Source organism: Simochromis diagramma, unplaced genomic scaffold (genome assembly GCF_900408965.1).
Source record: "Simochromis diagramma unplaced genomic scaffold, fSimDia1.1 OVJJ01000571.1, whole genome shotgun sequence".
Taxonomy (NCBI): domain Eukaryota; kingdom Metazoa; phylum Chordata; class Actinopteri; order Cichliformes; family Cichlidae; genus Simochromis; species Simochromis diagramma.
In genome coordinates this window covers 624,447-652,384 of record NW_024386885.1, presented here as the reverse complement: position 1 = coordinate 652,384, position 27,938 = coordinate 624,447, and the positions used below count along the sequence as shown (strand labels likewise).

The 27,938-nt window shown below is 41.6% G+C and overlaps 1 protein-coding gene across 1 annotated transcript; it reads left to right on the top strand.

Annotated features, from left to right (window-relative positions):
- Positions 1 to 38: 38 nt before the first annotated feature.
- trim25 (tripartite motif containing 25) lies at positions 39 to 27,433 on the top strand. The gene is made up of 20 exons (XM_040033335.1): positions 39 to 888; positions 5,316 to 5,934; positions 8,176 to 8,271; positions 8,396 to 8,629; positions 10,576 to 10,744; positions 10,834 to 10,860; positions 11,183 to 11,251; positions 11,349 to 11,438; positions 12,696 to 12,833; positions 12,951 to 13,010; positions 13,094 to 13,624; positions 19,473 to 20,110; positions 23,877 to 23,972; positions 24,086 to 24,319; positions 24,481 to 24,649; positions 25,306 to 25,371; positions 25,491 to 25,580; positions 26,119 to 26,259; positions 26,565 to 26,624; positions 26,719 to 27,433. Exons 2-20 carry the CDS (start codon positions 5,338 to 5,340, stop codon positions 27,258 to 27,260), a joined length of 4,047 nt encoding a protein of 1,348 aa, XP_039889269.1. The 5' UTR covers positions 39 to 888; positions 5,316 to 5,337; the 3' UTR covers positions 27,261 to 27,433.
- Positions 27,434 to 27,938: the final 505 nt, after the last annotated feature.

The window sequence follows — 27,938 nt, the reverse complement described above, 5'->3', positions numbered from 1 at the left end:
TGATTATGATTATGGGTTTGCAGGGACAGGTAACCCCAAAATCTATAGTTTTTCATGCCTGTAGTTATAGACTGTATAAAAAAAAGGAGAGCCACTATGATGTTACCCATTGGTTAGTGAAGAGTGTTTTCTCTGTCACCATCTCAGTGTATTAAAACTGTGTGGGAAAAATCCACCACAAAGCCAAACAATCAAACAGAAAAGTAATACAATTCTAATAGAAAATAAAAATTAAAAAAGAAAAAAACAAATGAAGAAAAACACTTTAAAATAGGTTTGTAAAAATGTTAATGTGCAAGAACCTCCTGCCCCCAGAAAGCTGCATTAGTCAACTTTGCTGTCAGATAGAATGACAAAATGTAGCCTGGTAAAGACTACAGTATACATTTTGAATTTAGTAGTGGGTGGTAGTGTAGAGCAAGTGACAAGGAAAGGACAGCATCAGCAGACGGGTCAAATTTCTTTTAAGTGTACTTTATTTCCTTGCATGTCCATTCTACCATTTTAAAACAACCCCGGTTGTCAAAATCTCACTTGTTTTATACAGAATTTTACACACATCTCAATTTCATTATTCTCCACCATTAAGAAATAGGTTAGACCAAACAAGATAATCGAAACAAATAAACAGGAATAAAATTATTCATCCGATTGACAGACTCGTTTACACAGCTAAATGATTTGAAAAGTAAAATACTGCATATAGTACAACTCAAACGTTGCTTTAAAGAAAATAAACAATACTATCAAAAGGAAAAAACCCTTCATTTGGTTGTGCCCAGTGAATCAATCAGTGACCTCATGACCTTATATAAACAGGAAGTGCTGGGTTGGCCCCTCCCACACACCTGCTTTGGATATATGACCAGAACAAAGGGACAGACAAAGGTAAGTATAGCCAAAGCAACATAAGCAAACATAATTTACCTGTCAACAGAAGAAGATTCAAATCACCTGATGGTTAAGTAGTATTTGCTTTAAAAGAATATGCGTGCATGTAACATAATGCTACCACAAACAAACCCGGGATAGTATTTAGAGCAAAGTTACACCAGCAATATCTAAAATAAAGCGTTACGGCCAACTGTGAAATAACATGGGATAAATTATCAAGATGTTTAAGGAACAAGAGGTAAATAAGTTCTACCACTTTTGGATTTTTGGCTTCACAACCCCCCTTCATGGTTCATGCACGTCGAAGTTCAGTTTGCTCTTCGTGGCATTTCATTCCAATGACACAAAATGCCATCATGTGATGCCGTTGCTGGATCCACTGTCCACCCAGTGTGTGATGGCCCTCCTACAGGATTGCCCCCGCCCAAGGGAAATACACCGCTCTCAAGGGCACTGCTTCTGAGGTGCTACTCCCTCTCTGATGAAGAGCAGGCTGAGAAACTTGTCTCTCGCGCCTGGGTGATGGTACCGCTCTTGAGCTCATGGAGAGCATGCTGTCCTTGCTAGGAACAAATGACGGAGGATTCCTCTTCACCTACCTCTTCCTCTGACAGCTGCCAGCTCCAGTGCGACCTGGCCTTACCAACTCCCCGCTGCTGGCCGCGAGGGATTACCACTTGCGACTATGGAGCGCCTGGGCATTGTGCAGTGCCTGGGCTTCCCCGTTACAAATGGTGCCCAAATCTGACGGTGGGAGGCGGCCTTATGAGAATTTTCGCCGTCTTAATAACGTCACAGCAAACAATCGCTATCCCATTCCCCACATCCAGGATTTTTCCGTCCATCTTCACGGGACCTTGATTTTTTTTGTAAGATTGATTTAGTACATGGGTATCACCAGGTTCCCATGCGCGCTGAGGATGTCCCCAAAACCGCCATAATTACTCAGTTTGGCCTTTTTGAGTTTTTGTTCAAATGCCTTTCAGCCTGAAAGATGCCACCCAAACGTTTGATGGTCTTGGTCTTGCGCGGGCTGTGTTTCGTTTTTGTATATCTAGATGATATCCCGGCGGCCAGCAGTTCGAAGAGACGGCACATGTCCCATCTGCGTCAGGTTTTTCAGCGCTTGGCTGCATGTGGCCTAATCATTAACCCGTCTAAATGCCAGTTTGGGTTACCAATTCTAGACTTCCTGGGACACTGTATTTCCGCTGAGAGTGCGGTTCCATTGCCAAAGAAATTTGGGCTGTTCAAGACTTTCCGCTTCCGACATCTATTAAAGCACTGCAGGAATTTTGGGGGATGGGAAATCTTTACAACCATTTTCTCCACAGAGTGGCACACCTGCTGCAGCCGCTATATGGCGCATTGAAGAGTAAAAAGGCTAATGTCTACAAGTGCAAAAAATAGGATGGTTGGTCACCCTACCCCTATGGCCACCCCTATGAAAAAAAAATCTGGATTCGCCCCTGCTGCCCGACAGTTTTAAAATTAAAGTGACTGAAGGTGACAAAATAACTGCAAGTGACTAAAAGTGAATAAAGTGTCAGCAGTGTAAGAAGAGTGTAGTTTATGGGTGCGGGAAATGTTCTTATCGGCTGGAGTTAAAAAGCAGAGTGGTTTTGGGGACAAAGGTGGCTCTCCTCCTCTCAGTCCTGCAGGAAATGCAGCGGAGGCGTCGCCCAGAGGGGAGCCATTGAAATGTGGGGTGAAGAATGTGAGTGGGGTCGTTGATGATTTTGGCTGCCTGTCTAAGGGCGTGTTGGCTGAAAACCTGTGCCAGAGTTCTGACAGGCAGGCCAATGATTTTAGAGCACACTGATGCAGTGTGCTGCAGTCTGGTCCTGTTCTGGAGGCTGAGGGAGTGGAAACAGCAGGTGATGGACAAGGTCATGATGCTTTCCTGGAAGGCATAGTAGAAAGTCATCATGATGGGTGTGCTGACTCCAAAGGAGTTGAGTTTCCTAAGGAGGTAAAGCCGTTGATGGCACCTCCTGAGAATCTCCTCTGTGTTGGCAGGGAATTTCAGGAGGTTGTCAAAGATGGTTCCCAGGTATTTGTACTCCTCAACTACCTCCACTGGCTTCCCATGGATGGTGGTGGTGACTGAAGCAGCCAGATCCCTGTGCCTACTGGAGAAGGTCACCACCATCTCTTTGGTTTTGCTCACGTTCAATTCAAGTTTAGAGCTGTCACACCACTGTACAAACTCCTGCAGAGCGGGCCCGTGGTGTTGTGAGGGGCCTGACAGCAGTGACAGGAGAACTGTGTCGTCAGCATATTTCACCAGGTGACAGGTGGGCTGTGTGGATCTGCAGTCATCGGTGTAGAGGATGAAGAGCAGGGGGGAGAGCACACAGCCCTGGGGGGAGCCAGTGCAGGTGGAACAGAGACCAGAAAGAGACTTGTTGACCTGAACTTTCTGAGTCCTGTTGGTCAAAAAGTCCAAAATCCACAGGATTAGCTGATCGTCCAGGTGAAATCGGGTGGAAAGTTTAGTGGCCAGGATATGAGGCTGCAGAGTGTTGAACGCTGATGAGAAATCGGCAAACCGAAGTCTGGCAGAGGAGTCAGGGAGCTCCAGATGTTTGTGGATGGAGTCCAAGATGAAGATTTTGGCATCATTGACACCTCTGCGTGCACGGTAAGCAAACTGGAGTGGGTCCATCAGGGGGTCAGTTGCTCTTACGATGTGCTGTTTTATGATCTTCTCCATGGCCTTCATCATCAGGGAGGTGAGGGCCACAGGACTGAGATCATTCAGAGACTTTGGGTTGTTTCTTTTGGGGATGGGGATGACTGTCAATTGAGTGTTGAAATAGAATCCAGAACACACTTCCTAGTTGCCCTGCACAGTGCCTCAGAACTCGACTGCTGATGTTGTCAGGGCCGAGTGAGCTCTTCTCCCTGGTCCTCCTGAGGGCTCTCACCACATCCTCAGTCCTGCCGAGCTGAGCTGCCAGGTTTGAGTGAGGATCTGAACTCCTCAAGCTGGGCCATGTTGTCCGTCTCAAACCTGGTGTAGAACGCGTTGAGGTCGTCAGGGAGGGAGGAGGGGTTGCTGCCCTCCACCTGGATGGTAACCTGGTATACCACTGGCCACGTCGGTGGTCCGACGCACTTTGTGGCCGATGGGACTGGCCTGAAGTGCCTCTGTGCACCTTACATGCTGACAGTGGCCCATTCATTCGTTTTCATTACTGACACTAGATTGCCCAATCAAACCTCTTAAAAGCCCCTCAAGTGTTGTGAGGGGTCTCTCCCCTCCCTTCGCTGTCCGCTAGTGTGCGCCGTGTAGAAAAAGTTAAGCACGAAAGTGGCCAAAAGGTGGAGTAGTAGGCTGAGAGAAAACAATGTAAAAAACCAAAAATAAATGCAGCAAATGTGTAAAATTAAGGACTGCTGCATCAGCTGCGGAGAAATGAGGAAGAGACTGAGGATTAACAGGATTCAGGCAAAATGAATGGCTACTTTGGTGAAAAGCTAAAGTGTAGCTTTTAATTATTGTCACGTGCTGCATGACTAACCCAACAACAATTGTACCAACCTGATTTAAACCTGTTTCAATACCAGTTATTTGGCCGCCTGGACCAAAAATGCCACGGCCGATTTTTTATTTTTTTATTTTTTGTCTCAGTCCAGCCCTGATGGCATCCTTGTCATATGAGTCAAATCAGAACGATTTCTTTAAACAGCGCTAATAAATAAAACACAGAAATTCTATTTAATGTGTAGCAGTTATTCAATTTATATGATCAACTTAGCTTCAGGTAAAATATTGAATTCATTTTTGCACAAAATGACTTTGTGGATAAACCGGATCACTGATGGTGCTGACACAGCGAATGCTACTAAAAGTCTAAACAATGATGACTGCACACAAAAACAGGGAGAAGCTTTCCTTCTTCCGTTCTTTTGTCATTATCCCTGTTTGCGTGTGACCTGTCACGCGCTTCCCTCAGGTGTGTGTTAGTTTGGTTTCAGGTAGAGAGATTATGTAACTGGTTTCTGTCTGTGGTCCACTGCGTGTGCGCAAGTGCGCTTTTGAGTCACACGTACAGGGTTACAGGGTGGGAGGAGTGACTTCCGCAGGAGCTGTGAACTGCGTACAACACGGCAGCGTAAAGTCCGAAGTTGTTTATCCATTTGGACTGCGTGCTGCACACCCAAACGAATCCAGGTAATGACGGATAGTCCGAATATATTTAAGCGACTTTAATTTTGTGATTTATGTAAAAACGTGTCGCGCTTTATATTCAAATATATTATAGCAGGGTGGTTTATATGTTATATTAGCGGATTTTTATTCTTTTAAAAACAAAATTTACCGACTGTATCGAATATTAGGTTCAAGGAAATAACGCGAAAAATTTTACTTTCGTTTTCCGCCTCCTCAAGTCAGTTTCGTTTCTGCCTCACAGGCTCACTCACATCAGTCCCATCATGGCCGAAGTGGACGAGTCTCAGTTTTCTATCATGAGTCTGGAGGATGAGCTGACCTGCAGCATCTGTCTGAGCACCTTTGACTGTCCGGTGACCATCCCCTGCGGACACAACTTCTGCCAGGACTGCCTGCTCGCCACATGGAAGGAGTCGTACAGCTGCCCTCAGTGTCGGACCCTGTTCGCCACCAGACCCGAGCTGAAGAAAAACACGGTCCTCACCGCCGTCGTGGAGACATTTAAAGTGAGATCGAGCAAGAACGAACCCAACCTGACTGCAGAGGAGAGCCAAGTGAAGAAAAAGGAGATCCTCCGCTGTGATACCTGCATGGAAGCAGAGGCGTCGAAGACCTGCCTCACCTGCATGGCGTCTTACTGTGAGGAGCACCTGCGCCCTCACCGGGAAAATCCTATTTTCCGTCTGCACAGCTTGAGCGAGCCTGTCGGGGACCTGTTGGAGCGCATCTGCCCCGACCACCACAAGCTGATGGAGCTCTTCTGCACCCAGCATGATCGGCCAATCTGCAGCTTCTGCCTCCAGCAGGTCCACAAAGGATGCTCCTTCACAACCCCCGATGAACAAAGGAGCCGGAAAGAGGTGTGTGCTTGTCAGTATTCACCTGAGAAGTTTAAAGAGCCACATCTAAACAAAGATGGGTTTATTTTCCTTTTAAAACATAATCATGTCTTAGTTTCTGTATTTTCATCTGGATGGCTAGCCTGAGTTTCACTTACTTGAGAAAAGTGGTAGATGCCATGGATGAGTAGTTGTTCCCGTTCCACTTTTCAATCCATCAATCAAAATTTATTTATATAGCACATTTAAAAACAACAGTTTTGATCAAAGTGCTTCACAAGTTAGGAAATAAATAAAATAAGACAAAATTACCAAACAACACAAGACGAGACAAACATAGAAACCAACCAAATGATAATCAAACTATTTTACGTCAGAGCCAGAGTAAAAAAAATGGGTCTTTAAACGAGATTTAAAAGACTGAACAGTCTCAGAAGAGCGAATGGCAATCGGGAGGTTGTTCCACAGTCTAGGAGCTGCAATAGACTAGACTTTTATCCAGTACCTGGATACAGTCTATGGATGTAGCTATCATGACATCTCCCACTATTTAGAAGAGTCCTGTAAAGCCTCAAGCTGTGTAGTTTTCCAGATGTCACAGATCTAGATAAGAAACTGAAACACGGATGATTATTGAATAACATATGCTTAGCCTGATTCATCCTCCTTTCTGACAGCAAATAGGACCATAATTCACAAAATGAGCATCGTATTTTATTCATTAAGAGCTCAAACTAGCAATTTAGACCAGTGACCAGTAAAATGTGTACTGAGCTTAAGTAAGCTTCAGCTTGGTACTCAGTTGTAATGGAAAACGACTGAAATCAAGTAGAGTAAAGTTGAGTCGAGGCGAGTAGGTTCTAATGGAAAAGAGATATTAGACATGGCCTTTACTTTTCAGACATGGAAGCTACGTCCGTCTTTGAACTCAGTTGTAGCAGTGCCTTGTGGACAACTCGGAACAGATCTTTGCATTCACCCACGCAGAGCCTCAAATAGTATAGTCCGTTTGAATGTCCGTTTGGAGGCTCAGAAGGATCCATACATAATTGCTACATCATAGTGTGGCATTTCACAGAAACACAGGTGTTTGCACAGAGCCTTACGTTTACCTAAGAGACAAAATTGATGAACCTTAGTAGTCCTTGCACAGCTGCAGATGCAGAAACTAAGGCTACGTTCACACTGCAGGTCTTGATGCTCAATTCTGATTTTTTGATCAAATCCGATTATTATTATTATTATTATTATTATTTTTTTTTTTATTTCTTTTTTTTATTTTTTTTTTTGTCTGCTTGTTCACACTACAAATAAAATGCGACAGCAAACGTGCTCTAGTGTGAACGCTCAAAGTGGCCCGCATGCGCAAAAGAAGACTTCACACGCAACGCGCTCTGTTTAGACCCAGAGCAAAGAGTATTGTTTGACTGATGGCCCTTAATATAAAGACTTCGGACTTTACGTTTCCCAATTTTTGCTTTAAGTTATTTTGTTATTTACATCATAATGTAAATAACCTAATAATGATCCTTATTGCTGTTTTAGAGGAGCGGTGCTTCAAAGGATAGTTGCAGATTTCTGTCAGAATCTGCAGATTATACAGTACAAATAAAATGTTCACGTTGTCTTCCCAACAGTTTCACTGGATGGCCAGGAAGCGTTCACGATGTCTTCTCTGGCGCTGGTAATTGGCGTCTGTCTTGTGTCGGTGACGTAAAAGACAGATTTAATGACAGTTCAAACAGCAGTCGCTTTCTAAAACATCGGATATGTATCGGATTCAGTACCACATACGAAAGTGACCCAGATAGGATTTGAAAATATCGTATTTGTGCCGTTCACACTGTCATACTATGATCGGATATGGGTCGCATAGGGTCAAAAAAATCGGATTTGATGCGCTTTCGCCTGCAGTGTGAACGTAGCCTAATACTGGCAGGTGTCTCACAGTTTGAGAACTGCTTTAAAATATGAATGAGTGGAATTCCTTTTTAGCTGCTCACAGCTTTAAAATTTTGGGTTGAACGTCTGTTATCTTTCGATATTGGTTATGCTGTCATTAGAATATCTGAATTATGAAAAGAGAGACTTTATAACCTGAGTACAACCATAGCATCCATTTAAGAGTTTACCCTCATTGTGAAGCCAAAAAGCCAAGGTTACAGCCAACGTTATCACTTATGCCAACAAATTTTTTATTTTTATTTTTTTTTAAGAGACAGGGCTAAAGTAAGATACTGTATCATGTTTCCCTCTTTGCAGTCTGACCTGAGGAGCAATTTGGGTTTGCTGGATGGGAAGATTGTGAAAAATGAGACAATCATATTCGAAATGAAGGACATGCAGAACAAGCTAAAGGTAAGACTTCTCATTTAAGATAAATAAGCAAAAACAAAGACGAGGCTAAAGGAACATTTTGTATTACTTTGAATTATTTCTTTGCTGATCCAGTTATGAATGTTTTCTCACTCCTGTCCTCCAGGACTTGGCGACCAGCAGGAAGAGAGCTTTGACAGCTGAGTATCAGCAGATGAAGGAGATGTTGGTCCAAGATGAGCGCGAAGCTCTGAACGCAGTGGACCGAGAGGTGGAAACTGGTCAGACCAAACTCAGAGTTCTTATGAAGAAGTTTGGTGACAACATTGACAACATGACGAAAGCTAAAGAAGAAATCCACAGCCTGCTGAGTCGCTCTCAAACCCAGGCCTTCCTGCAGGTGGGACGTCTGTGATTGTTAATTCATACAGCTGCTAGTAATGATAACATACTAATGCATGATAAAAAGTGAGTAATGGTTCTAAAACAGACTTGAATCACGATAAAAGCAGCCGCACCCTCATGTTGCCTTTCCCCTTCCTGCAGTGTGAGCCGTAATTTACAAAGTGAACAGCATGTTCATTTTGCTTGGCAAAGTATAAGAATGCCATCTTGACCCTTTCAATCGTAGACTGATATCAGGGTCTGGCCCTCTACTAGTTAAATGTTCTGTGTGGAAAATTGCTGGAAGAATTTCAAACACCCCACTTACTTTGATGACGAATGGCTTTTGTTTCCAAGGAACAGAGGGGGTAACGAATAAGGTCCATGGTGATGTTGGCCAAGAATTTCATAGTCGGTGTGTCTCGAATCTAAAATGCCAAGCAAACCACATTTCAGAACTTTGGACCTTGATGTTTGAGTTTTATTGCTTGAAAATGAGTGAAATGTATCAAATGGGAATTTTAAAAAAGTTGACAGTTTCCCTATGACCACAAAATAGCTAAGGAATTCTTTGAATTTTTGCTATCATAACTCTAATCGCTTCCCCTCTGTTTTGGAGAACCAACCATTGCCTTTATTATGAAAAGCTTTGATAGTTTTTTTTTTTTTTTTTTTTCTAAACATGTTAGAATATTTCAGGCTCCTTGAGCTCCCTAAACGGCACTTACGACCTTTAAGCCACAGATCTGTCGGGCTTATGGGGCTAGGTCAGTTTTAAATGAGGTAGTGTTTTAAATGTTGGGTGGCAGCACACCCAACATCGGTTATGGATAGACACTTTAAACAAGAAGTTAGGGTTAGGTCAAGCTGTTGGGTTGGCTTTAAATGCCATTGTTGGTTCGGGTTGGACACCAAACCCAACCTGTTGAAGGTCAGGTTAAACAATTGGGTCACATATAATTGAGTTTTTTAAGCTAGGTTTGGGTACAAAGCCTAGGTGACTGGGCTTAGGTTCAGAGTCGGCAGCAGACCATTTAAACTTGAGGGGCAACTAACTGTAAACAGAGTATTTGGCTTACGTCTCTCTGCTGTTCCAACCAAAAACAACCATATACACCTAATATACTCACAGAGAAATGTAACCACCCAAAATGATAAAAGCCCCAACCAGTCAGGGCACATAGTTGCCCCTCCTTGAGCCTGCTTCTGGCGTAGGGTTCTTCCTGTTAAAAGGGAGTTTTACTTTCCCACAGTCACAGAGTAGTTGGAGTTTTCTCTGCTTTATTTTAGTGTCCTAACCTTACAATATAAAGCACATTGAAGCAAATGTTTTTGTGATCTGGTGCTATATAAATAAACCACTCCCTATATATGTTTTATTCAGCGAGACTCGAAACTAGCAAATGAGGTCATACAATCAGCAGTAAAGCATTTAGAACCAAACTCGTTAAAAGTCAGAGGAGTCTCCGCTTGCTAGGCATTGTCAGCAACGTCTAATCAATATATTGCATGTAAATAGTATTGTTTGGGGACGATGGCTGCCCCCACCTGAGCCTGGTTCTGCTGGAGGTTCCTGTTAAAAGGGAGTTTTTCCTTCCCACTGTCACCACCTGCTCATAGGGGGTTGTTTGATTGTTGTGGGTTTCTCTGTATTATTGTAGGGTCTTTATGTTGCAACATAAAGCCCCATGAGTCAACTGTATTTTGGATTTGGTGCTATATAAGTCAAATATAATTTAATTCTAAACAATTGTTGTTCTCTAACAGATGTGATTTCTGATTTTATGATAGTTGTGTTAGAGGGATATTTTAACACAACCATCACAAAAACCCCACATGTGTACACATAGATCTGTTTGTTTATTATAAATGTATTACATCACATAGTAGTTCATTACATTTTGTAAAAGGGGATATGATTATCTTGACTGAGCGTACAACATTGTGTTCCTCTCTTCTCAGGCACCATTTAACCTCCCCCAAGCTATTAACTTTGAGCCTTACTCCCCTAAAATCAGCCTGGACTCCAAGAAGGTTTTGGCATCACAGGCCTTTGCTGCTGCCCTGAAGCAGCATCTGACAGAGATCTTCAAACAGCCCGTCGAGAGCCGACTACCATTAAATACACCAGGTGAGTGCATGGACACGTTTTGTCTGACGTTTTAAAGTTTAAGGTTCATTGAGAAAGTTTATTGAAGATGGTGTCCAATTTTGTTGCAGAAGTTAACCCTGATATTTTGGCAGCTGGTGAGTTGTTTCATGTGGGGACCAATGAAAACAGGATTCCAATCAAACTGCTCAAAAATTTAAGGGAACACTTAAATCGTGTATCGGATCTTGTTGAAGGAAAAATTCAAGTTGAACGTCTTTACTGAGGGCAGGATAAAAATCACACCAACTATCAAGTCAGTTAGGATTGTTCAAGTGTTCCCTTAATTTTTTCTGAACAGTATATTTTGAAAATACTCAAATTGATACCGCGTTCTGTGGTCGAGGTTGAATACATTAAGTGTTGATAAAGAGTCAGTACTGTAATGACTCCATGTTCATGCTTTCATTGAAAAATCAGGTTCAGCCTACACTACTCTGTGGTCTACAGTGGGGTCTCCACTGGGCTCTGGAAATTTATTGGAATATGGTAAGTCAATTCATCTGTCCAGTACCAGGTTTATAAAACAAGATTTTTATAACAGGTCAAGCATAAATGTCTGTTCTTTTATTTACTGCTTCTTCAGAGGTGGAGTCCAGTTCAGGTCACCTTAAACTCCCCAGGTCTCACAGTCCAGGTCCTCAGGCCAAAACAGCCCAGAAGAAAAAGACTCCAAGTATGAAACGGCTTTAATTTTCATTTTGTGTTGCCGTCTTGTGGTTGAACTGTATTGTCGATACTGAGCACATAACGATATGTTTGTGGAGATTTTTCATTATTTTAGTTGTATGGTCATGCAGTTTTTTAATGAACTACAGGTGTACAGGAAATGACTTTAGCCTCTGCATTTACTGATGTGACTTGTACAATACCACCATTAATAATGATAAATTATTCAGACATTTTATATTCATGCATTATTTGTAATTTAACTCATAGTTCAAAGAATTTAGTTAATTCACTTCATGAAATCAGTCCAGATTTGTAGTGTTTGATAAGGAAAAATGTCATCTTCCATTTAATTGGCACAGCAACTCACTCAATGTTATTCATATCTAATAAGACTAAAAATTTATTGTAATCCTAAATTCTGTTATAATTTGTTTTGACTTCTGTGATTTGCAGTCAGCACAGAGGGCTGTCAAAGTCTCTTATTGTGAAAGGCAATGACAGGAAGAAGCACTTTTATTGCACAGAAATGGGTTTCTGGTATGAGTCAGGCAACAGCCATTAAAGAAGTATTCCTCTACATCAGTGATTCCCAGAGTGTGGGCTGGGACCCCCTGGTGGGCTGCAAGAAAATGTAATCCCATTAGATTGAGTGGGAAAGATGGGATTTTCTTGTTTTTAAATTGGCTGCAGAACTCTTGACTTTGGGAATGGCTGTTCTACATGTTTGCTTCACATTTGTACTGCGCTTAATTTGAAGCTCCTCTCTAAATGAATGGGAACAGTTCCATACTGTAAATCTGTTAGTCAACAGGATAAAAAAAACAAACTCCCACATATTTGGAATCATCATTCATTTCTGATTTAAAAAACCTTTAAAATATTTATACTTGTAATTTAATATTTGTACTTTCTACTGTGCACATGCAGCTGTCTGCAGCTTCATTAGTGGCTCATTTCAGAATGCTGACGTCTGACTCACCCACTGAGCACACAGAAAGCTGAGGCAAAATATGCTTTCCTATATCATTACTACAATAAAAAGCAGATATGCCTGATATCACTGTTTACATGGGTGAAACTGCACAAATGGCTCACTTGCTTCCTGGTTTGACTCTTGAATGAGAGGGGGACAAAAGACCGTCGTTGCTGTTACAAAATCCTCCCACAAATTTGAGGTCCATGCCGCTCTTTCGTTTAAGAGTTTCTCTTAAATCTGATATATGCACATTTAATTTTATAACTACTTCTCTTGTTTTTCTAGAACCCAAACCAAAAAATCCTCAGAGCACTGGGGACGGTATGGGTGATAAAAATACTGGCCGTTCAATGGAAAACCTGTTGGAGTTTGGAGGGAAACCCAGAGGCCGTACTCCTGCAGCTGAACCTAAACAGAAACCAGGTAAACATCAGATTTTTGCGTTTTATGCTAAACCTTGCTTAAAGCTCAGAAATGGACTAGTTTATGGGAGCCTGTTCCTGTTGTTTGAGATCTAATCGCGTTTGTCTTTAATTGTAGAAACTACAGATATTCCCCCAGACATAAGCACAGCTGAAAAGAGAAGTGAACTACTGAAATGTAAGTGTAGCAGGTGTCTTTCCATCATGTGGTAACAGCAGCTGTGGCTGTTGTGAAATGATCTTTCTTTTTGTCCGTTCCAGATGGCACAGTACTCACCTTCAATCCAAGGACCGCCCATAAACGCATCGCGCTGACTGAGAACTTCACTAAGGCTTCGGTGTCAGACGATCACATAAACTACCCCGACTGCCCCGAACGCTTTGCTGTCTGCTCCCAGGTGCTCGCCTCCAAGGGTTTCTCTACAGGGCGCCATTACTGGGAAGTGCGACTGAGCAGCAGTAACTTCGTTGGCATAGGCTTGGCTTACAACAGCATCGACCGCAAAGGCCCCACCAGTCGACTGGGCCGCAACGCCCAGTCCTGGTGCGTCGAGTGGTTTAATGTCAAGTTGTCAGTCTGGCATAACAGCAGCGAGACCGTGCTTGCTAATCCAAATCCAAAGCGCGTAGGCGTGCTGTTGGATTGCGAGGCCGGCACCGCTACGTTCTACAACGTGGCTGACAGGGCGTATCCCTTCCACTCCTTCATGTTCCCCTTCGCTCAGGCTGTCTATCCAGCCTTCTGGATTTTCTCGAGTGGCTCCTTCATTACTTTGTGCAAGCTGCAGCAATGAGTTTGCAGTCGGCTCTTTGTTAAAGGTGCCCAGTGGAGTTTTCTTGTAAACACGTAACTTATTGTCACTATGTAACTATACGTAACTGTAGAATATTCATTAAAAAATTTTTTAGGTCCCAAGGTCTAAAAGTGCAGGAAAGAAATTTTGCAAAGCTAATTTATTAAAATGCATTATGTAATTAACAAGGTAATTATTATGGTTAACAAGCTGCCTTCTACTTAACTGCATGTGTAGGTGTTGGTCGCTGCATTTTTTGGCTTGTTGGATTCATGAACTGGTTCAGTAAATAACCATGAAACTAAATTGAGGCATCATAAATCCTATGCATCAGTGCTGACAGTAGTTAGAAGCTCCACAGGGCACCTTTAATCAATCGCTCGTTATTACAGACTTAATCTACATAAAATTATATACAATTATTTAAATGGAGGAACAAAAAAAGATTGATTAGAAAAAGTAATTAGTTAGCAATAATTTTTGAATGTTTTAAACACCAAAAAGTTGAACCACGATATTTTTCACATCGGGACCGATTATAGCTGCTCTCTGGGAACTATTTGTTCAGCTGTTGTTGAAGAGGAAAATGTTGCCTTTACACAACTGATCAGCATCTTTATTGACGTTTGATCAGGTTAAATATCACTGTCTCGTAGAGATTTCTGTTACTGCTTTTCATGTACATCAGAGGTGTCAAACATGAGGCCCGTGGGCTAGGATCGGCCAAACAAAGATTCCAAACTGGCCCACTTTGGAAAATGTGCAGAAGGGCAAACATTTTGGACTCTTAACTGCATTTTCATAGGTTTTACAGCTTTTGCTGCGGGTATAGACCTTCCCCATGCCGATTCATCTACATCAAAGTACATGGGTAACTGATAGACATGAGTAGAAATGTCACTGTCTACTATAGAAATGTAATTATTTTTACAATGGGTCAAAATAAAAAACGCATTTTCTGTGAATTAACAAAAATATTCTGTTTTATAATTACAGTCTGGGCAGTGAGCAATGAGCACCTTCCTGTAATTATACACATTTATTAATTTTCATTTTAAGCCCAGAGACATGCTGACAGATTTCTGTTGTTTGCTACAGCAGGACTTCCTTATGATGTAGAAAAAGAGATGTGCTTTTGAAACTGCATCTTTATACTGACAGAACTGGGAGTTTCACAGGTTCAGCCCACTTAAGATCAAAGTGGTCTGTATGTGGCCCACAGTGGGAAATGAGTTTGACATTCCTGATGTACGATAAGCAGAACTATTGCTCTAGTTGCCAAATCTTGGGGCCATTTCCAACTTTTTTTTTGAACCTCTGACCGCCCCATGACCATCCACCCGTTTACAATAACGATGACATTGCCACAGCACGTAATGTTAATGCCTAAGTTAGGCAGCAAAGCATTCTTGTTGCAATCAGTGCTGTTAATGCACTGTCCTGCTACTGAGTGATAATTTCTTGGTGGTATTTGAGGGTAATAAAACGTTCAGCTACACGTGTGCATCCAAATACTTGCTGTGCAATGCGTGTAGCTGTACTTGCCGATCTCAAAATGGCAAGTGGGAGAACAGAAATGCTCGATATGAGACGCAGAATGTGAATGTCCTGATTAGTAGTGCTTTCTGCTAATAACGTCTGTAAGATCTGAGGAATATATGGCGGCGGTTTCTCGGTCCTGTCTGACAGTACTAGTAGACAGAGTTACGCAAACAACCGAAGTGGGCATCAAGAGTTAATAGCATGTCATATCTGATGTTATTAACTTTTGTTATCTGTGCTGGATGTGATATTCAGCAGCTGATTCATTTAAATGAATTTGTCTCAAAACGCAGGTAATCACTATATCCTGTTTTTTCTAGTGACTGTGAAGCAAATATGTGTTCAAGTCACTTTAGGAAAAGTATTTAAAAACAAAGTTTGCTTTTAAAACTGCATCAAGTCAAAATGAAATGTCTTGGTGTCGAGAGAAAGCAGGATAGAAAAAAAACAAAACAAAAAAACATCAGACCTAAACTCAAGAGATAAAAACCATATACATGTATTTTTTAAAAATGTATACAATAATTTCACTTTCAATGGTGTCAGGGTTTCCTTGTGGTGTTTTTATTTTTCGGAGAGTTTATTTATTTCCTGCTTTTTCTGCAGTTCTTGCAGAACACACACATACAGTGTGTGTCCTGTGCAGGTTATGTATCGTGCACTGTAGAACAGATGTGACTACAGCTGGATCAAGCAGGGAGTCTACCTGTGAAGCACATGTTTGCGTAGTGTTTCGATATCAATTCTGCATGTGGAGACTTTGTTTTAGAGTGTGGGAACTGAGGTTCTAAGACTGGGTGATGCAGCGGTTTTTTTCATGATATGAACAATGTGTGGTGACTTTAAAGATTTGCCTCAGCGTTACGTTACAAAAATGCTCAAATCTGTCCAAACTGTAAACAAAGAAATTATTTGTAAATACCTGACATCTGAAGATTGATATGAAGCTAGAGTGACTTCCATTTGTCAATTTCTTAAAATATGTTTCTGTGACATGATTGGCTGCTTAATGTGCACAAGCACCACACATGTCATGGAAATTTTATCAGCATAAGAGAATCTATGCTGTAGCTTGTATCACCCAGCTCCAAATGCTCACTACTTTCAACTGATGGGAACAGAAGCCATGTTTCCTCTGTTTTCATCATGTTCTGAAAGTCTCTCTCCTCTTTTGTATTCGGGTTGTTTTATGGCAAGAGTCACCGATTATCTGCAGCTGATCGATCCTGGGCTGGATTTGATCTTGGGATATCATGCTTGCCCCATAGAAATAAAATGTTATACACGTTTTTCTATGGTAGGCATACTAAACTAACCATCAGAAAACCTTGTTGGCTTGTAAAAAGGTGGAGGAAATGTAGCAAAACGTACAGTTTCAAAGGGGTAAATTATTTGTTGTAGCAAAGTTTACTCCGGCCTGTAAGAACAACGACTCTCTTCCTGATGTGGCATACTCCAGTCCACCAGGTGTTAAAGTGTTTAATATAGTGATCACTTTAAGAGTCAGACGTGCATCTTATAGAAATGAGACTAAGTGTTGAACATCTTCGGTGTGCTTTAACAGTGAAGTTTGTGGTTCAGTCACAGCTCCTAACTTTGTTCTTTTTGACAAAGTTCGACAAACTTTACTATATTTAAAAGGTTCAAAAGACACTTTTGTTCAGACTGAGTGATAAGCGAGGAAAGGTTCACACATAAACGGTGTGCAATCCATAAACTAAGTATAATTTTAGGTTGTACACTGATATTGGTGTACTGGATCTGATCCTGTGTGGTGCAATCAGCTTATCACAGTGGAGAAAGCATAGAAGGGTTTAAGATACTATCAATACCTTTCCTGGACCGTGGTGACACTTGTGTACTCTTACTACCTTACGTTGAAATCACATAATAGTGGTGTATACAATTAATCAAAACATTTATTTTTTTTTACTTCCTGTAGTACTTTTCGAGTTTAAGCAGACTCCAGGACTGTGATGATTTGTTCTGTGTAAATTAGTGAATGTCAGCTTAACTGTAGTCTTTGCATCACACAGAAGTGTAGCAGTACGTGTGTTTCTGTAACGCTTCAGTGGTTAACCATCTTGTGCTCTTACTGTCTTTGAAAAAGTGCTTGTTAGTACATTATATTTAAGGTGTTCATGCTGTATTCTCTTGAATTGCTATATTGCATAATCAAAAACTGCATTGCAAGTTAACCAGTGAATATTGCTAATAAAGGGTTTTTCTGATTCTCAAATGGCTTTGTTTCTTTTAAAGACACTTTAAGCCAAATAAGATGCAGGTCAAAGAATTTTGCTCTTTTGCTGCCACATATCGACATCGCCCGCCCACATCTCATGTCTAGTTCAGATGTAAGACCTGAGGCTGCCAGGAAGAGCAGCTGCTTAATGCTGCCCTGTTATGGATGCCAGACTGTGGATTATATGGCGCTGATTAAGGCAAAGTTCTGACAACAGCTGCTTTTTTTTGCACAATGTATATAAATGTGAATTTTTACAAATTTTAAATAATATTTTTAAGACATTTAGACAGAGAATTATCTTCAGTTTGGATATCCACTTCGTCATAACACAATCTTTCCCTTTCCTGTCATGATTTTCATAACTAACCTTTATAAATATTATTAAACACTATTATTTGTCTATTGTCACCTTGAATACTTCTCAAATGTATTTAAGCTGCTGTTTAATTGATCCTGTTATTCATTATAAACACTCTCAACCTGTGTTATATATTCTTTACCTGCCTGGTAGCTCCATATCCAACATCCTTTATCCAATATATACACTATCCTTCCTCTGACACACACGCTTATCTCTCTAACTTTGACTACAAACACTCAACCTCAGCTGTCTCGCTGATGTATTAATTACTTATCCTTCAGTTGTGCTCACGCAAACTTAAAATCTTAGCCTCTTCACCTCTGCCACCTTCGGCTTATCTTTTTTGTCAGTGCCACTGTTTCCAGCCCAGACCCATCACTGCAGGTCTCACTACCATATTTAAAACCTTCCCTTTCACTCTTGCTTTTATCATTCATACAAATCACCCTGACACTCATCTCCTCCCACTCCACCCTGTCCTCACCCCTCTTATGCCCTATCTGCTGCTGTAGATGGTTTACCCCAGGTATTTAAACTCATCCGCCTTCACTATTTTGACTCGTTGCATCTTCATTGTTACATCTGTCTCCCTCTCATTCACACACATGTATACCGTATTGCTACTACTAACATTCATCACACTCCACTCCCGGGCATACCTCCACCTCTCCAGGCTTCAAGTCTCTGTGTGTTAACAACTAAAAGTACTTTTAAAAAGTACTCATCTGAAGTATATTTGTTTTCCCATCCTTCCACCATCCAGTTTTTCTCCAAGATTGTATGAATATAACTAATGATCTCTTTAGTCATTTAAACATTAAAGCTTTTTCAGCTAATGGGGTTATTATCACAGCAGTATTCTGGAAGATCTTAAATATGTAAGCAAAAAAAAACTGCATAAATAAAGATATAAAAGAGCTGGAGAAGTCATCAGTTAAAACTCAGCTGGCTGTCTTTCGGCGTGTGATGCAGGGCCAGTGTCCTGTAGGTTTTAGATGTGTCCTTGATCCAACACAGCTGATTTAAATGATCTTCTCAACGTGTCTTAAAGTTCTCCAGAGGCCTGGTAATGAGCTAATCACTTGATTCAGGTGTGTTGACCCAGGGTGTTAACTAAAACCTGCAGGAAACAGGCCCTGGAGGCCTCGAGTTCCCCACCCCTGCATGCATTCATAGCCTGTTCCTTGTATTTATATATTAAATTAAATAATGTAATTAACAATCAAATGTTAAAAATGATTAAACATAAAGATCTTTCATTTTCTTTCCTAATGCTTGATTTCTTTGACAGCGCCCTAAAACAGGATATCAAATAAATTAATATATCTGTCTATTCATTTATTCATTGTTCAGGTTGAATCTGTGTTTATGAAAAAATAAATATTCAGACATAAGTTGTGGTGACTTTGTCATAAATCCTGTTACTGTAAACATAATAATGACACACGTCCACTTCCATAATAATTCCGTAATATACACGCCCCCCACTGCCACTACGGTAAACCCCAAGGCACAATAAGCACGGATTGCACACATTGTAAACAACACAACAAGTATTGTTATTTATGGTTATTTATGTGCAACGTCATGAACTTTACTGCAGTAAAATGGCTGTTCTGAGTTTTGGTGCGAGTGCGTTTGTGTTTGTTTAACTTCCAGAGGGGTTGGCCTTCGTTGATTATCTGACGTAATGATAAGTTTCGTTTGTGCCTCACAGGCTCACTCACATCAGTCCCATCATGGCCGAAGTGGACGAGTCTCAGTTTTCTATCATGAGTCTGGAGGATGAGCTGACCTGCAGCATCTGTCTGAGCACCTTTGACTGTCCGGTGACCATCCCCTGCGGACACAACTTCTGCCAGGACTGCCTGCTCGCCACATGGAAGGAGTCGTACAGCTGCCCTCAGTGTCGGACCCTGTTCGCCACCAGACCCGAGCTGAAGAAAAACACGGTCCTCACCGCCGTCGTGGAGACATTTAAAGTGAGATCGAGCAAGAGCGAAGACAACCCGACTGCAGAGGAGAGCCAAGTGAAGAAAAAGGAGATCATCCGCTGTGATACCTGCATGGAAACAGAGGCGTCGAAGACCTGCCTCACCTGCATGGCGTCTTACTGTGAGGAGCACCTGCGCCCTCACCGGGAAAACCCCATTTTCCGTCCCCACCAGCTGAGCGAGCCTGTCGGGGACCTGTTGGAGCGCATCTGCTCCGACCACCACAAGCTGAAGGAGTTCTTCTGCAGCCAGCATGACCGTCTGATTTGCAGCTTTTGCCTTCAACAGGTCCACAAAGGATGCTCCTTCATAAGTCCGGAGGAGCAGAAGAACCTGAAAGAGGTGTGTCTGTTAGTATTCACCTGGCAGTTCCTTATATTCAGGATAATATTAGAGTTTTATGTACAGTTTGTGGTCACAATGAATGAAAATCGAAACTTAATGGTTAATTCTAAAATGTGTCCAAATGCTAGCAGCCAGTAAATTTAGGTTAGACTTGTACTTCATATTAAAGGAGGGGCGTGTCTTTAGCTTTCCCCTTCTCAGGTCATAATCAATGGCTCCTCTAATCAACATTCCAATGCCAGAAATTACCTTGTACGATGTTTTATTATCCTTCCTGATATAAGCCGCCTGATATAAGGTCAAAGCGTAAGGTCCACCTTTTACATTTTATTAGCTCTCCAAAGAGTGAAATGGACACACTTTACAATGATACTGGTTTACACATTTATGATGGGAAACGGTTATTATTATTATTATTTATGGTCAAAATATGACAATCTTGCATATGAATCAGAATGAATCATTTAGTTGTTGCATAAGCCCCACGAGTAAGTCAGTTGATCGCACCCTACTGCGTTGTCAGCTTTTAGCAGACAACGCGTTCAAAGTGCGAGCAGGGCTCTATGACAGTAGCACCCCTCCCTGGCGTAGTGTTCAGTGGAGTAGAGCGCTGTTCCTCTTTCCATTTGCTCTTGTTGGTTGTCAGCTTAAGGTGGTGCTCAGTCATGTGCTTCACCTGTCTGTAATTTGACATAATAGAAGAAAATGTCACTTTCACACACCGCTCCTCACACAAGAGCAGTTTTTATACATTAAACAGGTTCAAGCCTGTAGTGGTTGGCTGTGCAACTGTTTTCCAACTAGGACAAGCTTATTGTAGTAAATTCTAAATTCATCCTTGCAGCACTGTTTGTCAAGGTCAAGTTTATTCATGTAGCACATTACCAACAGTCCATGCTGCACAAAGTGCTTAACAATGTAAAATGCCACTAAAATAAATAAAATGCATAACAGCGATGCAGGAAAATATGAAAACAACAACTAAGGCTGTTAAAACCAAAATGTTTAGGTACCATAAACATTTTGGTTTTACATTTTACATTTGACTTAGGAAGATAAAGGGCCCAGAGCACTGTCAGTGTGTTTATTAATGAAGTTACCAAAAATGACAACTTCTGTTGTTTAAATTAAACGTAACAGAAGTTGTTTAACATCATCAAGGCAGCATAATAATAGCTGAAGTGAGTCTGTATCTGCTTTTAAAGGCAGATAGATCTGCAAGTCATCTGCAAAACAGTGAAATGAAAGAAGGTATCGAGAAAATAGACCCCAGTGGAAACATGAACAGTGCAAACAAGGCAGGACCCAAAATAGAGCCTTGAGGTATGTAACCAGATGGTAGTCTCCACTAATAAGACCATAACAATTCGTCAGGGCCAAAAATGTGAGTGTCAGGTTTAAACCTTTCAAGTTTACCTACTACTACTACTATCGCTAACTCATCAATCATAATTTTTATTTGGCAACAGGCAAATCACAGACATGGGATATTTGCCAGACTCATTTTAGGTTAGACAGCTTCATTTGGTCTCAAGTGAGCCCAACCAGAAAAACATAATTACATATAGAACAATAAGCTCAGATGTTTACAGTTTTTCAGTGTAAGGAAGCACAGAAAATGATGAACAGTCCACTTCTTCTTTTGACTGCTCCCTTTAGGGGATGCCCAGCAGATAATCTTCCTCCATCTCACCCTATCTCTAGCGTCCTCTTCTGTCACACCAACCCTCTGCATGTCCTCCTTCACTATATCAGTGAATCTTCTCTTCCTCCTGGCCAGCATCTCCATATTTAGCATCCTTTGTCCAATATGTCCACTATCCCTCCGCTGCACATGTCCAAACCATCTCAGCCGTCTCTTTTTTATCTTTTAGCCTTATCTTTCTGACTTTGACTCCAAACCACTTGACCTGAGCTGTTTCTCCAATGCACTCAATATTAATCCCGTCCAGCCACTCCAGGTAAAACTCTTTATCTCCAAGTCTGCAGCCTCCAGCTCAGCCTTCTTGCCTTCTTGTCAGTTCAAACCTTCTCTAAACAATACATCATAGCAGGTCTCACTGCCTTTTATCACAAATTCTCTCCTGACTCTCCTCTTCAACCACCATTCATGCACTCACTTCTTCACCTCACTTGTGCACGGTCTATTGCATTGGATGGTTGATCCCAGGTATTTAACCTCATCTACCTTCATTATCTCCTTATCTTCATTGTCCTTGCATCTTCAAGCATATCTTGGCACGGCTGCTTGGGTTTATTGTTTTCTCTTAGTGTAGTATTGCAAGCCATGGGTCTTTATCAGTAAGATAGCTGCAAAACTGACCATAATTTAGACTTCTGGCTAAGATTGAGAGTTTAAGCAATGACTCTTATGACATGGGATGGTATAAGCAAAGGGCTCCCCGCTGAGAAAACAGTAAAAAGAACAATTCTTTTACTTCTCAGTAGCTTTTACACTTTGCAAATCCATCCACCAGTCAGAATGGATCCTGTTACAGCAGACACGATAGCCCACTATCTCTGGAATGTGGTTCAATCCTGTCCCCGTGTATTAATGTCCGATCAGAGACATGAGATGATGTCACTGTATCGCAGAACTTTATTTATCGCTGCCACACATTAAGCACACAACCTTGCTGGCGAGTAGAAATGTGGTTCTGAAATTGATGCAAGTAGGAAATAATATAAACATCTCTTTCAATAATTCAGCATCTTTCAGAGGAAGTATTACAGTTAAACCACAATAAAATATAATGTTAACCATGGGATAGAAGCAGATAAGAGCAGGATAGACACAGAATCAGAGCTAACTTGTATTAAATCTCTTGTTTGTGGATCAGCACGGCCCTAGTGGACCCAGGAATTCACTCAAGTGCCGCTCTGAAACATAAAGCTTGTCAGCACAGGTGCACATGTTATCACACTAAATTACAACAGATAAGACTTTCTTGCAAACACTAACTTTACACAATAACAACAATCAGCTTATTCATAGAAATATAGCATGTGAAGCAATGCTATCACACAAACCAGCATTATGGAGGGTCTCAAGTACCAAAATTATTTTTTAAAAATTATATCTTTATTTGGAATGGACATAGCAATATATGAGAACAGAGTCCTTCCAGGTTTTTGGAGTTAAGTCCAGGAGAGCAAATGTTAAACACAGTGATCGACAGGTGCATATTATCCCCTAATGGATTTCAAAATTAATTAATTAAATGTGTCATTAATGAATTAAAATAGGAAATAATTAATTAAATATGTACGTAATTAATTCAATGTTCATTTCATTTAAAATATTTACTAAATTATTTATTTCCAATATTAATTAGTTAATGAAACAATGAATCACTTAATGATGTATTTAATTAAATTATTTTGGCACTCAACACCCTCCATACTATAGGTGAACACTGATTGACTGCTGGATCATTTCTATTGGACCCTGTGGGGATCATGCTCCTCCCATGCAGGTAAGGCGTGGGCTGACAGGAGAGCTTTTTAACAGATTCTTTGAAGCCTAGTTCAGTCCTCAGGTTGTATCATTGACACTCCTAGTTTAGGGTAATGGATCTTTTTCCCCCTCAGCATCTAAACTAAACACACGTCTTTATTCAAGGCGTCACTTTCTACAGATAACACTGATCTCATTGTAAATGAAGTTTAACATGTAAGTGTTACTTGCAATCTTCTGCAGACCCACTGAGCAGTGTCTGTATGAAATTTGTGCGCTGAAGCTGTTCTGTGTCTGTTCTTATAGTCTGACCTCAGAGACAAGTTGGGTTTGCTGAATGAGAAAATGGAGAAGACTGAAACTGTTGTGTTTCAAATAAATACCATGCAGAGCAAGCTGAAGGTAATTTCCATAGATTACTTGTCATATAATTTAATCAGAGACAAATGTGTAAATGCGCTGATAAAACCTCATTATTTTCATATTTTATTGTGTCTGTATTTATTCTGCTCCAGGATGGAGCAAACAAAAGAAAGACGGCACTCGCAGCCGTCTATCAGCAGATGAGGGACATCTTGACTCAAGATGAACGCGAGGCCCAAAATGAGGTGGACCGTGAGCTGGAGCTCGGTCAGATGAAACTTCGGGATCTCGTGAAGAAGCTAGATGAAAACTGTAATAAGATGGGGAAAGCCAGAGAAGATATCAACAGGCTGCTGAGTCAATCCCAATCCATGGCTTTTCTGCAGGTGAGACAAACATTATCACAGGAATGTGAAGCAGGAAAGAAGAAAAGGGTGGAAAACTTAAACTGAAGAACAAGACAGAGCATTTATGGTACTAGATAAATAATTAGGCATTAAAAAACATGTCACAATAAACAGCGTTCCCTGTCTCTTGTTCCTCACAGGCTTCATTTGAATTGCCCAAAGTTGTAAAGATTGAGCCTAAAGTGCCTCCAATCAATCTGGACTCCAAGAAGATGATAGCGATGCAGAGCTTTGCGGCAGCCCTGAGGGAGACTCTGATGGAGATGCTTAAACAGCCCACTGAGGCCAGATTACTATTATTTAAAGCAGGTCTGTGTGCAGGCACGCATTAGCAGGTTTTGTTCAAATTTTGTTGCAGAAATTAACACTTGCACTGGTGCAATTTGGTGAGTTTGTGTCATGTTTAATATGTTGGCAATCAAAGGAAAGATTGAAGACTTTGTGATAAAGGGTTATGATTTTTTTTCTTCAAGGATCCGAAATCTAGTCCTCCCTCTCCTCAGTCACCTCCTCCAGCTAATCCAGGTGACACAGACATTCCCAGGCCAGCCAAGAGATGTAATCTCCTCAGCATGTCCTGGGTCTGCCCCGGGGCCTCCCTCTGCTGGGATGTGCCCAAAACACCTCACCCAACAGGCATCCTTGCCAAATACTATGGAGGTGCAAAACATGGTCCATTCAGGACATCCATATTTTCAAACATGGTGTTCGTTATTGGACAAACTGTGATTTGCAAAGAGGTCCAATAACAGAACACCACTCAGGTTCAGGAGGGTGGGCCCATGTAGCTTTTTGGGCTGCACCTGGAAAGGCCCAATGGCCCAGCCAGCAGCCACTCTCTGTCAAGCTCCCTCTCAGGGCTGCCTCCCAGGTGGGGCCCCAGTAACCATACACTGGGCAGGGTACACTAGTCCCACGAACAAGAAGTAAAGTGCTGTTTAAATGCAACCGTTTACCCTCCACAGGTCAAACTGCAGCTCCTGTCTCAGGACCAGCAAGACCTGAAAGTACCGGAGCTCAGCCAGAGTTGGGTATGTTCTTCTCAGGAAAGAAAGTCATTTAAATGCAACACATGCAACAAATAAAAAAATTAAAAAAATGAAAGAATAAAATGCTTCTAATCTTTTTTTTTATTTTTATGCTTTTTCAGAAGTGGAGTGCTCTCCTGCTCAGCCCAGACTCCCCGAGTCCAACAGTCCAGGTCCTCAAGCCCAAACAGCCAAAAAGAAAAGAACTCGAAGTAAGGAACATGTGATTTTTATTTTTTTAATGAACCAATAGATAGCACACAGTCCCTCGACAGTTTGTTTCCAGGACTTCTAATAGAGGACGACACCATATACAGAATCCAAGTCAAACGTTTTGGTGGTGGTCGGTTCTAGAAGCAAGTCTATTTTAAAGCCCTGCACAAAATAAACTGGGAGAGATCCATTATTGTAATTTTAATGTCATCAGGACATAAAGACTGCATAAACCCAAAGAAAGGTTTAAAAAGCCTTTTTCCTCTGCTTGTGCAGCTGTGCGCAAACATCTGTTATGACTCAGTTCACAGTGACGATGTGAAGGATTGTTTCAGTGCCATATCTTTTCCTGTGTCACATCTGTGTCAGTTCTTACTGGTAATGAACTCTGTTTTTCCACACACAGTCCTGATGAAGATGTAATAATGAACCTATATAATAAATATGGAGAATGTCGGGTCTTCCCTGCCAGTGTTTAGATCTGATTTATGCATATTCAGTGTTATAAATACTCCACTGGCTTTCTCTACTTTCTAGAAACCAAAACAAAGCCTAATGAGTCCACTGGCATTATGGGAATTAAGAAAAACGCCCGTTCAATGGAAAACCTGCTGGAGTATGGAGTGAAAGAGGAACCCAGAGACTGTTCTCCTGCAGCTGAACCTAATCAGAAACCAGGTAGACAGACATCAGATTTGAGCACTGTATGCTGAGTTGCTAATGTAATCCCAGCAGCACAAAACAGACTTTAGAACAGGTGCCATTCATCTTCTGTTATCTCTGAGCTTGATGACAAACTTGGTCTATGTCTTTATTTCACTTATTGCAACTCTGACAGCTGTGTGGAAAGCAAACAAAATCATCACTATCACCATGTAAATACACCCCAACTTGGCACAAGCTACAATTCCAGTTTTACAGTAACCATGTCCATTTTCCAATATGGCAACACAAATGATTTACTTTTTTGTCTTTAATTGTAGAAGCTCCAGATATTCCCCCAGACATAAGCACAGCTGAAAAGAGAGGTGAACTTCTGAAATGTAAGTGTAGCAGGCATCATCCGCTCATGCAGCAACAGCAGCCGTGTCTGTTTGTTTTTTAAAATAAAATGGTCTTTCCTTTTATCCCTTTCAGACGCCACAGAACTCACTTTCGATCCAAGCACCGCCCATAAACGCATCGCGCTGACAGAGAACTTCACTAAGGCCTCCGTGTCAGACGAGCACATAAACTACCCCGACTGCCCCGGACGCTTTGCTGTCTGCTCCCAGGTGCTCGCCTCCAAGGGTTTCTCTACAGGACGCCATTACTGGGAAGTGCGACTGACCAACATTAACTTCATTGGCATAGGCTTGGCTTACAGCAGCATCGACCGCAAAGGCCCCACCAGTCGACTGGGCCGCAACGTCCAGTCCTGGTGCGTCGAGTGGTTTGATGTCGGCCTGTCAGTCTGGCATAACAGCACTGAGACCGTGCTTGCTAATCCAAATCCAAAGCGTGTCGGCGTGCTGTTGGATTGCGAGGCCGGCACCGCTACGTTCTATCGCGTGGCAGAGAGGGCGTATCCCTTCCACACTATCAAGTTCCCTTACCCTGCCTTTTTAGAGGCTATCTATCCAGCCTTCTGGATTTTCTCAAATGGCTCCTCCATTACCTTTTGCAAAATGCAACAATGAATACCATACACAGTCAGCTGGTGCGATTGTTGCTATAATTAAAGGTGTCCTATGGTGTTTCAGTTTTCAGTTTTTCAGTTTACTAAGCAACCAAAAGCTATTGTAGCCATATTTCCTCCTGAAGTAAAAACAAAAAATAAGTAATTTATTTTAATAATCCAGTTTATCAAAAAAAATAAAATAAATGGCCTGTATTTGTAAAGCGCTTTACTAGTCCCTAAGGACCCCAAAGCACTTTACACATTTAGTCATCCACACATTCACACACTGGTGATGGCAGCTACATTGTAGCCACAGCCACCCTGGGGCGCACTGACAGAGGCGAGGCTACCGGACACTGGCGCCACCGGGCCCTCTGACCACCACCAGTAGGCAACGGGTGAAGTGTCTTGCCCAAGGACACAACGACCGAGACTGTCCAAGCCGGGGCTCGAACCGGCAACCTTCCGATTACAAGACGAACTCCCAACTCTTGAGCCACGATCGCCCACAAAATATTAACTGCTTTGTGCATAATTTATATCCATTGTTACCGGACAGCCTTCTTATTCGCTGTTTATCCAGGTGCAGGTCTTGGCTGCCACATTTGTTGGCTCCATTAACTGTATCAGTGGAAAACCATGAAACCTTACAGATCACATGCAAAACATGTAGTAATGTGCTAATATTGGTCAAAAT